Below are 12663 nucleotides of genomic sequence, written 5' to 3'. Positions count from 1 at the left end.
ACCACAGGTGATTCATGAAGGCCCTGGAGTGCTGTGTGATTTGAATACAACTGGAGTGTGTTTTGCTGCTGCACCATTCAGCTGATGTCAGATACTGTGACGCTAGTAATTCTTCGTGAATGGCTGGTAGTTAAACCATTGTCAGGGTCTCGATAATCTTGTTAGGTGGTTCATTGTGTGGCGTCTCATTGTCCGTTCACTGTGTCTTTTTCCAGTTGGTCTTACTCCATCGACCCTGTCTAATCCTTTATTTCCGCCTCAATTTCGCCTCTCAGTAAATTATTGTGTCCTGTCACCCTGCAGAGCCGCAGTCCACGCCATTCCCAGTCTACCCAGTCGGGACTCGCCGACCAGGCCGCCAAGCTTTCCTTCGCCTCCACTGAATCCTTGGAGACCATGTCGGAAGCTGACATGCCCCTCGGTTTCAACCGGATGAACCGATTTCGCCAGAGCCTGCCGCTGTCCCGCTCTGCCAGCCAGAATAAGCTACGTTCTCCAGGTTAAGATTTGAAGCACTTCTGGCAGGCTCTGTCACAACATGCTGGTTGGACTCGAGGCAGATTTGCAGCTGTCTCCTTAGTTGATGTGGCTGGTGATGTGGATCACTGTGTTTACAAAGAATGGAAGGTGTTATATTCTCACCACATTTACCATAACGGTGTTAGTTTAGTCCAATTTTCCTGCTACATAGAATTGTAAAGGTAGTCAGTCCTTCAAAATAAAAGTCAATGTTAACAATAACAAAGCATGCTATTTTTGTAAGTATTTTAAGGACTCTTTATTTGACTGTAGTAGGGTTTATCATGCAGAACTATGTTTGTGTGCAACTGCAAGAGTAAAGAGCAGAGTCGAGGGCAGGTTTACAATGGAAGGGCCTTGGGACTGTAGCGAGACTCATAAAGAGCGAGTTGTGCTGTTACATCAGGTACAGTGAGATTAAAAAAAAAAATGGTTGTAAAACTAAAGAGCCGTAACTGATGAGGGCATATTGAATCAGAAATTCCAACAGACGTGGAACAGCAGACCTGCTTATCTCTCCTGTGTCTACACTAATCACTGTCTTTGTTTTCTTCTCTCCCCTACTTGTTTGTAGTTTTTTCACTAACTCTGCCTGACTTTTAATTCTTGGTCTTTCTTTGCTGTGTTCTTTTTGTTTGTCCCATGATGTATGAAGATGAATTTTCAGGTTAGTCAGGCATCAGTCACATTTTTTTATCTACAAAATACAAAGATTGCACAATTTGGCAAAAATTCTCTAAGAAGTAGGGCCATTTTTGAGTTATTTCCAATATTATCAAAGCAGTATTTGTAAAAGAATTCAACCTGCGCATGCATCTTTGCACACCAGCTGTGTTTTCTCACATTCAGATCGATAGAATTTCTCTGCTCCGATGTCAGTGTTTATTCCTGCTTATTACATCTGATGATAAAACAAAAGTTATTATCCAGATCTGTTATTCCAAAAGGCAACACACTCTGTAGCTTGCAAAACGTGCCACAAGATTTCACAGCATTGGTTTTACTAGTTATTCTCTCCATCCGCTGAAGCAAACGACTTGAAACTCAGCCTCCTTTCCCTTGTTGCTCTCTTTCAGGCGTGCTGTTCCTGCAGTATGGAGATGAGACACGTCGGGTGCACATCACCCACGAGCTGAGCAGCCTGGACACGCTGCACGCTCTCATCGTGCACATGTTCCCTCAGAAGTTGACAGCAGGTATGCTGAAGTCGCCCAACACGGCCATCTTGATCAAGGACGAGGCGCGCAACGTCTTCTATGAGCTGGAGGACGTCCGGGACATTCAGGATCGCAGCATCATCAAGATTTACCGCAAAGAGCCCATCTATGCTTCTTACCCAGCTGCTGCACACCTGGCTAACGGAGACCTCAGGGTGAGCAGAGGGAGCTGAGAGGTGAACAGGGCAAACCGGGTTATTTTAGAGCAAAATGTTGTGTCTGATCTCTTGCAAACTGGATGTTTCACAGCTGACCTGATAGTGAGAACCTCTATAATACTGTGCCTCTGCATAAAGAGGACTAGTATGCATCTTTAGCAAGGTAATGGTGTTTTGTTTTTTTTTATTATTATTATTTTCGTTTCAGTGGTAACTTTGACAGGCTATTGCGGTGTATTTGGGTTAGCAATTTAACAGGTATTCCTCCTGGAAATGCATTTTCTTATCTTCAACTAGGCCATCTGTTGCTGTGTGGACACCAGAGAACAATGTTCCTCTGTGAAATGAGCATATTTTAACATTCGGAGCTATTTCTGCTTCAGTAAAGATCAAGGAAGCCTGAGGGAGATATTTTTAAAATTATTTTATACAAAACCCTGCTTACCATCTGCATTATTCACACAATACTGAGAACGCAACTGCTATTAACCGTGCAAAGAGGCAGAGAAAAGCAATTGTGTCCGTGCATGTTCTTTGCGCATGTACTGCACTGTCTGTTTTGTTTGCGTTCATGTTTGCATGTATGTTTGTACTTGTATATGCAGGAAACCAATGCAGGGAAAAAGAGGTAAATAGATGGCTGACCAGCAGGTATAAACTGCAGAAGCATTTCTACGTTTTAATATAGCCTCAAGCTCCAAGTGATGGCAGGAAATACGGCCGTGATTGAGTGTTTGATGCACTGGCCGTTTCTTCTTTTATCTGTTGGGAACTAAACGCAAGCTGAATCTTAACAAGCGTTTTGCCATTTATTTGCTCCTGTGCACGTTCTGTATGTGATGCTCTCTTGTGGAGTAACAGAAGGATCAAGCTGTGTTTATATTTATTTTGATTCTTTTCTAAGTTGTGTCCATACAGTTTTCATCAGCATATGTGTGTGTGTGTGTGAATTTGGTCTTTTGCATGAATTTTCAGCAGCTCACATTCTTTTGCCATGCTCCAAAATCTTCTGTGTATTTTATGTTGTCAGCAAGGATGCTGAGAAGCAAATGAAAAGAAGATAGACGGAGATGAGTTTAGCAACAAAAGTGGTTATGTAGCCAGGAAAAGCATTTGGCATTTGAAAGCTTCAGAAATGAGAAAAATCTCAACAGGAGTTAATCCACAGCATGAAAATAGGCAAAGGTGGGTTGGGGAAAAAGCACAGGTTCATGTGTAATGATATTATGATGCTCCACAACAAATGTCAGATAGAGGGGGAAAAAGCGCTCAGCTGAAGATGGTGAACATTGGTGTACTGCACAGGTCTCCTTATGAATTATGATAAGGTCTAACTTTATCTCCAGCATCCTGTCACCACTCAGACAAATGGACAGATTTTGGAATGTGTTACCTCCTGAAATCTTTCCATTTTCGTCAGAACACCCCCTTTTTCACTCATTCTATTTGAAAAATATTGCAAGCTTCAGTCTAGAAGAGTTTGAGACTACATTCTGTGATCAATAATTGGTCTTTTGAGAAATTCCTCATCTTCTTTTGGCGTCTGCAGCCTGTGACAGTCTGTCTAGTTCCTGCCAGATCTAAGTCGTCTCTGTGTGCAGCTGACACATGGGAAACACAGCACGCTCATCCGTGGGTCTCCATGGTAACTCCCATCCCTGCTTGTTCCTTTCAGAGGGAAATGGTGTATTCCTCTCGTGACTCCTCTCCGACGCGCCGCCTCAACACCCTTCCTTCCTCCACGGCCTCAGCGTCCTCCGGCTCTCCATCTCGCTCACGCCTCTCCTACACCGGCGGCCGCCCTCCGTCCTTCGCCGGGTCCCACCCCCAGCATGAGCAACCCCGACATCCCCACCATCCGTCAGCCGGCCACGCTGCCAACGCAGGCCTGTCTCCTTCACCCAGTGCCATCCTGGAGCGTCGTGATGTCAAGCCTGATGAAGAAGTTTCTGCGAAAAACATGGCGCTGATGAAGAACGAGGGGTTGTATGCAGATCCCTACAGCTTGATGCATGAAGGTCGACTCAGCATTGCCTCCACCCAGTCGTTAGCTGCCATCGGAGACCCCTTTAGCTTCCCCGTATCCACTGGCCTCTACCGCCGTGGCTCCGTGCGCTCCCTCAGCACCTATTCGGCCGCTGCTCTTCAGGGAGACCTGGAGGACTCTCTCTACAAGCCCGGAGGTTCGCTGTACTCTGACACATACTCCTCGGCCACTCTGGGCATGGGTTTTCGAATGCCGCCCTCATCCCCACAGAAAATCCCTGACATGCAGCTGAGGGACAGGGACTCGTATTCCAGCTCACCCAGGGCCTCACCTGTCAGGCAGAGTTTCCGCAAGGACTCTGCCTCCTCCTCTGTGTTCGTCGAGAGCCCGAAGTCGAGGCCCAGCTCTGGTTCAGAACCTCTGTGTCTAACAGCTGGACCTGGGGAGGGCAGCAGGACCATGCCTGGTTTTGGATCTTCATTATCTGGGCAAGATGCAGATACTAGCAGGTCAGCATGAGCCTGTGTGCCAACTTTTATTTAGGTATCATTTTGCACTGTGGCACAGTTTTTCAACTTTGATTGTTGGCTATGTATTTCACACCTCAAAAAACAAATCTTTGCCCATTTCCATCTATTTCAAGTCTTAATCCATGTCTGTTTTATTGTCCACTTTTCAAGGGATCATCGCCTGGAGCGCATGGAGGCCATGGAGAAGCAGATCGCCAGCCTGACTGGACTGGTCCAGAGTGTTCTGACCAGAGCACCGGACAGCGACAGCACGTAAGACTCTCCATTAAACCCCATTAACCCTCTCGAAGTCACACATACAGCTTTATATTGGACACATTATCGACAGGAACAGCAGCAGGCTATTATCAGAGCCATTATCAGCTGCATAGCTGTGAAGTGGCACATTACCTTTGTGTGCAAGTGCAGACCACTAAGCATTAGGGCACTGTGTTGTTTATCCGGGCACTGATACAGGGACATAGATTTTGACTTCCTCACACTGGCCGTTGTTGTCATCCCACTTTACCCTCCTGTACACAGTAGGGTCTCATTAACAAGCAGATAACTTGTTAATCAGTCTGATAGTGTCCAGTAGTGGTGCCGGTAGTGTTAGCACTGTAATTGCCTTGCCCTGTGGCCGTTGATCCTCAGATGCGGCCTGCTGCGTCTCTGCATGATGGCGGGCTGCCCTCCGGACCAAGGGACGGAGTTTTCACGGCCATTACCTTTCTCTTCCAGCGAGAAGACCGAAACCAACAGTGACGGCTCCGCCACTGGAAGTGAGTAGAGCTGGGTAATTGTGATCTGTGGACTGACCCATTACTAACACTGCCATGCTGATCTCCGTTTAGAAATGTATTTTTCCTGCTAACAGTAGTGCACCAGATCCACACAAACTAGCAGTGATGGTGACCTCCTGGATTGTAGCTACTTTATTGAACTTTGACAACATGGATGAATCAGCTGTACTTTATGATACAGTTAATTGGGAGTACATTCTCATACCCTTACGACCATAGTATATGGTGTGCCAGAAAAAGATTAAAAATGTCCCAATACACAGTATATCAATTGCAATTTGTCAAAAATGCCAGAATGTCCCTCTATGTCTGCTCAGATTTTGCAGCATGCAGTCTGTTTTTTTACTCTCCATTCTGACCCACAATCCTCTGTGCAGTTGCGTTGCATACGTCACAGTGTCTCCCGCGAGTAAAATACAAGCTTGAGGACTCAGACAGATGACGGCTCATTTTGTACAACAGACTGCGATGGACATACGAGCAAGACAGTCAAATTTTAAGGCCCAATATTATGACAAAGTAGTCTGCGACGTCTGCGTAGTGCATCCAGCAGATGTACTTTGTAAGGGCAGCTGTAGCACGTAGTAAGTATGCGATTTGGAATGCAGCCTCAAAATTGTTGAGTCAGTAATTGCTGTTTTCACACCTGTAGTTCGGTTCACTTGGTTCAGATCAGGGGAGGAAATTATACGGTGATGCCTGTTAGTTCTGGTCCAGTCGTGTTCACACTGACTTTTAACTACCAAACCAAGAGCTGTAAACATAAAATTACACAGTTTGACTAGCAGAAAAAAAATCCTTACAAAAATATTCAACAACCTTTTGATGGAGCATCAGGTGCTTTAATGAAGCTGCTGCGCTGGATCCAGAGAATGTTTGGCACTTTTGGTTGGGAAAATGAACAAACCAGTTATTCAGTTGCAAACATGATGTCCATGTAATTTTTGAATTAATCGAATCTTTTTTATCGGGCTAAACAAAGTGCGAAGCAAGCTACACGTCGTCCCACAACCTGTAGTTTAAACTGCTTTTGTTACATGTTACCATGGTTACAAAATAATTTGCATACATTTATCTGCATTGGCAGTAGAGATTTTTTTTCTTGCTGAACACCAGACAATCATCAGATTGATGTGATAGTTGCTCAGCTTTTGAAAATCACGGTCATTCACATAGATCCCTTTCTGCTAGCAGCGTACATTGAACCACACTAAATAGGCAAACGGCTCGGTTTAACCAAACCAAACAGGTTAAGTATTAAAGCACTTTTCATTCCACCTCATTCATGCCTTTTTCTATTTCTCTTTCACTATCTTAGTTTTTCTCTATTAATTTCCAAATGACTCATTCACCATTTTCATGACAAAAATAAAGGCTGTTCAAATCCACTCAATAGAACTGTTGCGGCCAGGGTTAAGCTTTTAAAGGAGTGTTAGAAAGACGCTGGAGAATTGCTCAACTCTATCAGATGAGAAAATCAGCATAAATTTCATCTCAATTTGTCTAGCATTCAGTTTTGCAAATCTCTAAGAACAAATGCTAGAAGCAAGAGGGGAACAGTTGGCATAACTCAGTCAGAGAGAGAAAAATCCACCTTCTAACAGCTTTGGAGCTTTTGAAAGGTGTTAAATAAACAGACAAACGTAGTAAATTGTAAACAGAACCTCCTGGGCGAGGTAATAAGACAGACACCTTTGAAGGAGTTGAAGGTTTATTTCTTCACTTTGGACTCCACTGGGTGTGTGGAGATTGCATTTCATGTTTGAATCTAATTTTGAAACTATCAAAATGGTATTTAAATCACACAAAAAAAAATGTTTCTCAGCAAGGAATTGTGAAATACTGACAACGTGTGTAGCTTATAGATAGTAGGTGAACCCTGTTTCTGTATTTTTTTCCCCTCGCCTGTCTATAATCTTGTTCTGGCACAAACAAACCCTTTCCGATGCCAGACCCTCGAGGGGTCAGCACAAAGATACAGTTATTTTTCAAGCTTCCTCACAAATTGGCGCCACGCCAAAGGACTGAACCGTCACCACAGTCCGTGTATCTGCTGTAGTCAATAAACTGTTCTCCAGGATCGTCGCTCCGTTAGAAATGAACTTTTTAAGACTTTCCTCTCCTTCTTTGTCTCTCTGTCACCTCTCATTAATTTCTCGGCTCACTCTTTCCACATTCCAGCTGGACGGCTGAAGAAGAAAGGTAGTTGCCATCTCCTACTCTATCACCCTTTTTAATTTCTCCTATCTGACATCTCTCATGGCTCTCTGCCCTCTGTATGGTGTTGCTGGGTAGCTGGTGGTGTTTATTCTCTTGTTTCCCTTCCCAGAGAGTGGACTCCCCCCTTTTGTCCTGTCTCTGATCCCACTTTTTCAATTTCTGCTTTATTATTTCTTAAGAGAGGTTTGTTTTGTCACACACTGGACACTCCTTTGTGAGTGTGTTTGTATGGTTGAATCTCTTGGCTGGTCAATGGCCATACTCACAAAGGCCTGTGTTAAGATAAGAGCATGGTTATCCCTGTGTGTCACTACTGAATTAACTAATGCAGTTCTCTGTGAGTTTTACTAATAGCATGAGCTCACATTTCTCCCAGTGGGCTATTGGAAGATCTGTGAATATGGTGCTTTTTTTCTTTGTATATTTTCTATCTATGTACATTTCTTTGGGCCTTTATGCCGAGAGTGTGTGCGCTATTTGTTTGTACTGTGTGTCAATCTGGCTGGCTGACTGCAAATCTCACCGGAGCAAAAAGCCCAGCAAACTAACCAATTTGTTTCCCGCCGACCTCCCGGTGACCCCCATGTCCTGCTCTGTGATTGGCAGCTCATACGCCGTCGGCACCTCTAGCTCTGATGCCGCCGCCACCCTCTAACTTGAGCCAAGTGAACAGCGTTGGTCGCTTGCAGATGCAGCTCCATCTGCACGGGCTGCAGCAAAACGCCACCGACCTGCGCAAGCAGCTCACCCAACTACGCAAGACACAGGTATATAATCCGCCATCAGATGCCATTTATCTGTTTCTTTAAGTCTGTTCTTTTAAATCACACAAAAAGCACTCCATTAGTGGTATCGAACCATTCAAACATTTTTTGATTTTGATATATTTCTACGATGTTCAAGGTTATGATTCTTTGTGTGGCTATTCGGTATTTTAAACCTCTTAGTACACTGTGACAGAAAATGACATTCTGCTTTTGTGCACGCAGCTCTATGCTCCACTCTCTACCTTTTATCCATAAAACTGTCATTTACACATACTCCTTGTGTATCCCATCATCCTATAAAATCCTTTAAAAAAATACACAATAAAGAAATCCAAAGCAAGAAAATTAAACTCAGGTTAATACAATTGTTGATGAAACAATGTTTGTAAATGGCAGCTGGAAATATTGAAATTATATTGAAAGAGGTATAATGCATCAAAGGACAGGGAACAGGAGAGCAATTATAAACTAATCAGCGTTCCAAAGGTGAAATGGAGGCAAATTTGTTTGTTGTGCTCAAAGCATTGAAAATATACATAAAAAATGAATCCGAGACGATGTCCTGATGACTCTGCATAATCCACAGTCTTGTGAATAGTTACTAACAACTTTTTATTGAATAAAAGGAATTCATAAGAAAATTGTTGGCAGCAGGTTCAGGGGATTTTTTATTTTTTTTTGCAGAAATCAGGTTGAGGTGAACTCAAGCATTTTCAAACAAGTGAATTGGCGTTATCATGATAAATGTGAGTGACATACTAAGCTTTGCAGTGTCAGCGTACACTCCACATGTGCTTTGCTTGTGCAGAGGTCCATAGAACGCCTCAGAAAACAGTTAAATTTAATAGAAACACCTGCAACTGTAATTGAACACTACAATATTTCATCACTTATGTACAGTGTGCAGGCGCTTTGATATTTGTTTGATCTTCACTTCGATACAGCACCTATAGTAAATAACACCTGCTTAGCTGTGCTGCATGACACATTGAGGGCGTGATGTTGTTTGAGGATTAATAATCAGATAGAGAGATAAAAGCTTAGTTCACATCTTGTGCTGTTTTACAAAAATACAGGTTGTCATGATGGCTGCAGCGAAGGAAGAAATGAAAAAAAATGCACTGTTGAGGTCCTTATGCATTTCATTTATCTCTGATGCAAGTGGTGCCATGGTTACTGCTGCAGGAGTGAGGAAGAGATGATGAAATAAACAGAGTGGTGAGAGTTTCTTGCAGGGGAAACGAGGAAAGAAGGAGTAGTGGAGGTGAAAGATGATGGATGTGCAAAGCTTTTATTTGTTCCATGGCAGCAGTCACGGGGGTTTCTCTGACTGATGTACGTGGAGAGGACAGTTTAATGTTTACACCTCTGTGTGCCCGAGTGTGACCTCTGCCCCGGGCTCGTTCTGTTGCCCGTGGTGATGGCCGACGGCTTCAATTTTACATGTGGCTCATGAATTATACAGGAAGGGAGTGTGAGGAAGAGACTGGCAGCTGAGTGAGAAGCAGCACAGCACTGCGAGATAAAATAAGAAAAGCTGAAAGTGTATCTTTCTAAATATGTAAAATGTTTTTTAATATGTTACCCCACCCCTGTGCATCTGCATCACTGCTGCCGGCAGTATAATGGGGGAATACTGGGTAATTATAAATGTTACTCATATTGTTGTCTCGCTTCACTTCCTAGAACATAAGGTTGATCAATTATTAATTTTTCTTGCTTGCCAGGTGATTTCATCTCAGGGAGTTGTATTACAAGCAGTAGTCCTGTCGAATATTCCATTCGTAACACTGAGAGGGAGCGGAGTTCACGCTCTGTGTGGACGTTTTTTCCTCAGGGCGTCCCAGCTTTCTGTGTTTGGAGAAACGTTATGTGCACATGCTGATACACAGTCAAGACACCACATTCACTTGGCTAAAGCTCACAAGTGAATGACTGGAAACCTCATGGGCAGTGAAGGATAATGCAAAAATGTTCTTCTTGAATAAGAAGGCAGGAGAGATGGAAAGGTCACAGTCTGCCCTCTCCAAGACGGGGCAAGCCAGAGTGTGCAATTTCTGCAAATCATTCAAGTTTACTTTGCAATGGTGCTCCAGTTTTCCTCTTTGATGTCTCATTGTTATTTTGCGATTGCTGTGAAAGCAGATTTCAGAACTTCAACGAGCTGTCCTCCAAAGGCCAACAAGGCTAACATTGATTTATTTCCAAGTACTTGCAGACGGTATACCATGCCCTGCTGAAGTCTGAGCTGTGTATGGACATCTGTAATGTTGTGTGTGATTGTATGTGTGAGCAGCTAGAGAACCAGGATTCAGTGCGAACTCTGCTGAAACGGACGGAAGCGGAGCTGAACGTGCGCGTGGCTGACGCCCTGAGGAAGCAGGAGGATCCTCTGCAGAGACAGCGCCTCCTGGTGGAGGAGGAGAGGCTCAAGTACCTGAATGAGGAGGAGCTCATCATCCAGCAGCTCCAGTCAGTAACAACAAAAACTTGGATTTAAGGCAATAATGTAAACAGCTGTAAAGCACTGAAATGCCCAGCCTATCAATATTAGGGTCATTCCATCCAAATCATCAAAATATTCATTTTTATGAAGATATTTGTGAAATTTTCTCTTCATATATCAATGCAAATTTAATTCTGTGTCGGATATCTCAACTATTAAATAAAAACGCCTGAAATTTTTACTTTAATTTCTCATCATGCTATTGATGATAGGTTTCATCCTACAAATTGGGGTCCAAAAAATGAAAAATATCATTAGATCTGAAGAACCTTTTTGAAACGCCAGAACTATTAGGCTATTAATCAGTATTTTTGTTTTTGTGGTACAGCTTGTCATACCTGCATCAGTCAAGTTCAACATCAGTAACATTTGAATTCAATTTTGTGGTCACGTTTTTCATATTGAAAAGTGTTTTCAATGTTTTGTAACATGCAAATATGTGTGGTTCAGAAATTATCACGAGTTAATCATTTTTTTGTTAATGTGTGCTCAAAGTTGGGACTTTTAATGACTGCTTCCATTGTTTTTCATATTTAAATGTTTCCATAATTAGATGCTTTTTGTTCTGCTCATCCAATATTGAAAATTCTGAATCAATAGCCTAATGAGAAATAACAGAGAAATTCTCAGGTTTTTGTATTTACTAGTTCCTGAAATACTGTCATCCAAACATCAAATGTGCAATTAAAAAGAAAAAAAAGCAATAATTGAAGTGGTAGTACTCATAGAAGAATGTATGAATCTGCAGTTCTTCTACAAGAACAGTGTTGGTGATTTTGAGTAGTGCATTGAATATATAAGCTGACAGCAGGTTAAGGTGTATTTTAACATGTATTTCATAATTGCATCAGACATAACAATGTTCATATCTGTTGTACAATTAAATGACTTGCAGGATGGCACAGTGATAGGATGAAATTGTAACTGTAATTAAGCCCGGCGTAGAGCAAGATGCTTATTAAGATCTGCGGTATGAAACTGTCCAGCAACTAATTAAAGTGCCTGCAAAACGAGAGCACAGAAGGCTACCTTGAGATTTAATAATCAGATAACTTGCTTCGGTCTCATGTGGGGAAATATTCGCTGTGGTAATGATTCCTGCATCTCTCTTTGAGTGGCAGAACAGTTCTTGAATCTCACTCTGCGCGGCGTTTGGATATTTGGAATAATTGGTTGGACTGTTAAATGATCTCTGCTAATTGATGTCTGTTTTTCTGCCTGGCTAGTGGCAGCCGATTATTATTTTGGTTAAATATATATAAAAGTTTTATTCATTATGTAACTTGTAACAGCCTTGTTTGACATACGACTGACCTGAGTGGACACAGGCTCAACATTAGAGCTCAACATATTCACATTTGCAGATTTGCTGTTCTTGAAGGCGTATCAAGCAGTTATTTTGAAAGATTTTTTTTTAATGTCTCAGTTGCTTTATGACTTTTAAATACCAATCCATACTCCTCCTGCCTGGCTGCGAGTTGATTGAGAGACAGCTTTTTGGCAGAAGTTTTACTGAAATGCAAATAACGTAATTTCAGCCAGTAAAAGTTAAAGTGTAGTGGAGGAATCCCTGGTGCTCAGCCTGCTGTCTGTTCCATCCCAGCGACCTGGAGAAGTCAGTGGAGGAGATCCAGAAGGAGTCGTCTGTCAACCACAAGCTGGTGACAGTGCAGGAGCTGGAGGAGAAGGCCACTGTTCTGAGAAAGCTGGGAGAAACACTGACAGAGCTGAAAAGTGAGTCACGCTGGCACATTTCACATTCTCCACACAGGCGCAAAGCTGAAAACACTGTCTTTTACCCTGGCAGGCAGTTTATAATATAATTACTCACCAAGGCACTGATTATCTTTTAGTCACCCACAGCTCGTCTGCAACATTTAATCAGGCTCAGATTGCGTATTGTCTTAATGAACTCCCTGACCATTTGCAGCGGTTCAAACTTCTTATTGTTTCAGTATCATAACAGGCTTTCACAGC

At 42.8% G+C, this 12663-nt stretch overlaps 1 protein-coding gene across 17 annotated transcripts in view; it reads left to right on the top strand.

Moving 5' to 3' along the window:
- srcin1a (SRC kinase signaling inhibitor 1a) overlaps nucleotides 1-12663 on the top strand; it is a 112567-nt gene that overhangs the window by 82160 nt on the left and 17744 nt on the right. For 13 of the 17 annotated variants that reach the window (XM_055005373.1, XM_055005376.1, XM_055005370.1 and 10 more), the window contains 9 exons: nucleotides 304-499; nucleotides 1596-1891; nucleotides 3570-4390; nucleotides 4562-4663; nucleotides 5045-5172; nucleotides 7375-7395; nucleotides 8020-8180; nucleotides 10477-10652; nucleotides 12290-12420. In XM_055005373.1, coding sequence (XP_054861348.1) covers nucleotides 304-499; nucleotides 1596-1891; nucleotides 3570-4390; nucleotides 4562-4663; nucleotides 5045-5172; nucleotides 7375-7395; nucleotides 8020-8180; nucleotides 10477-10652; nucleotides 12290-12420 — 2032 coding nt within the window. The other 4 variants (XM_055005371.1, XM_055005380.1, XM_055005374.1 and 1 more) reach the window with 4 other exon arrangements.

This window comes from Amphiprion ocellaris, chromosome 19 (assembly GCF_022539595.1).
Source record: "Amphiprion ocellaris isolate individual 3 ecotype Okinawa chromosome 19, ASM2253959v1, whole genome shotgun sequence".
Taxonomy (NCBI): Eukaryota; Metazoa; Chordata; class Actinopteri; family Pomacentridae; genus Amphiprion; species Amphiprion ocellaris.
The sequence above is the reverse complement of the archived record's forward strand: the minus strand, read 5'-3'. Positions and strand labels throughout refer to the sequence as shown.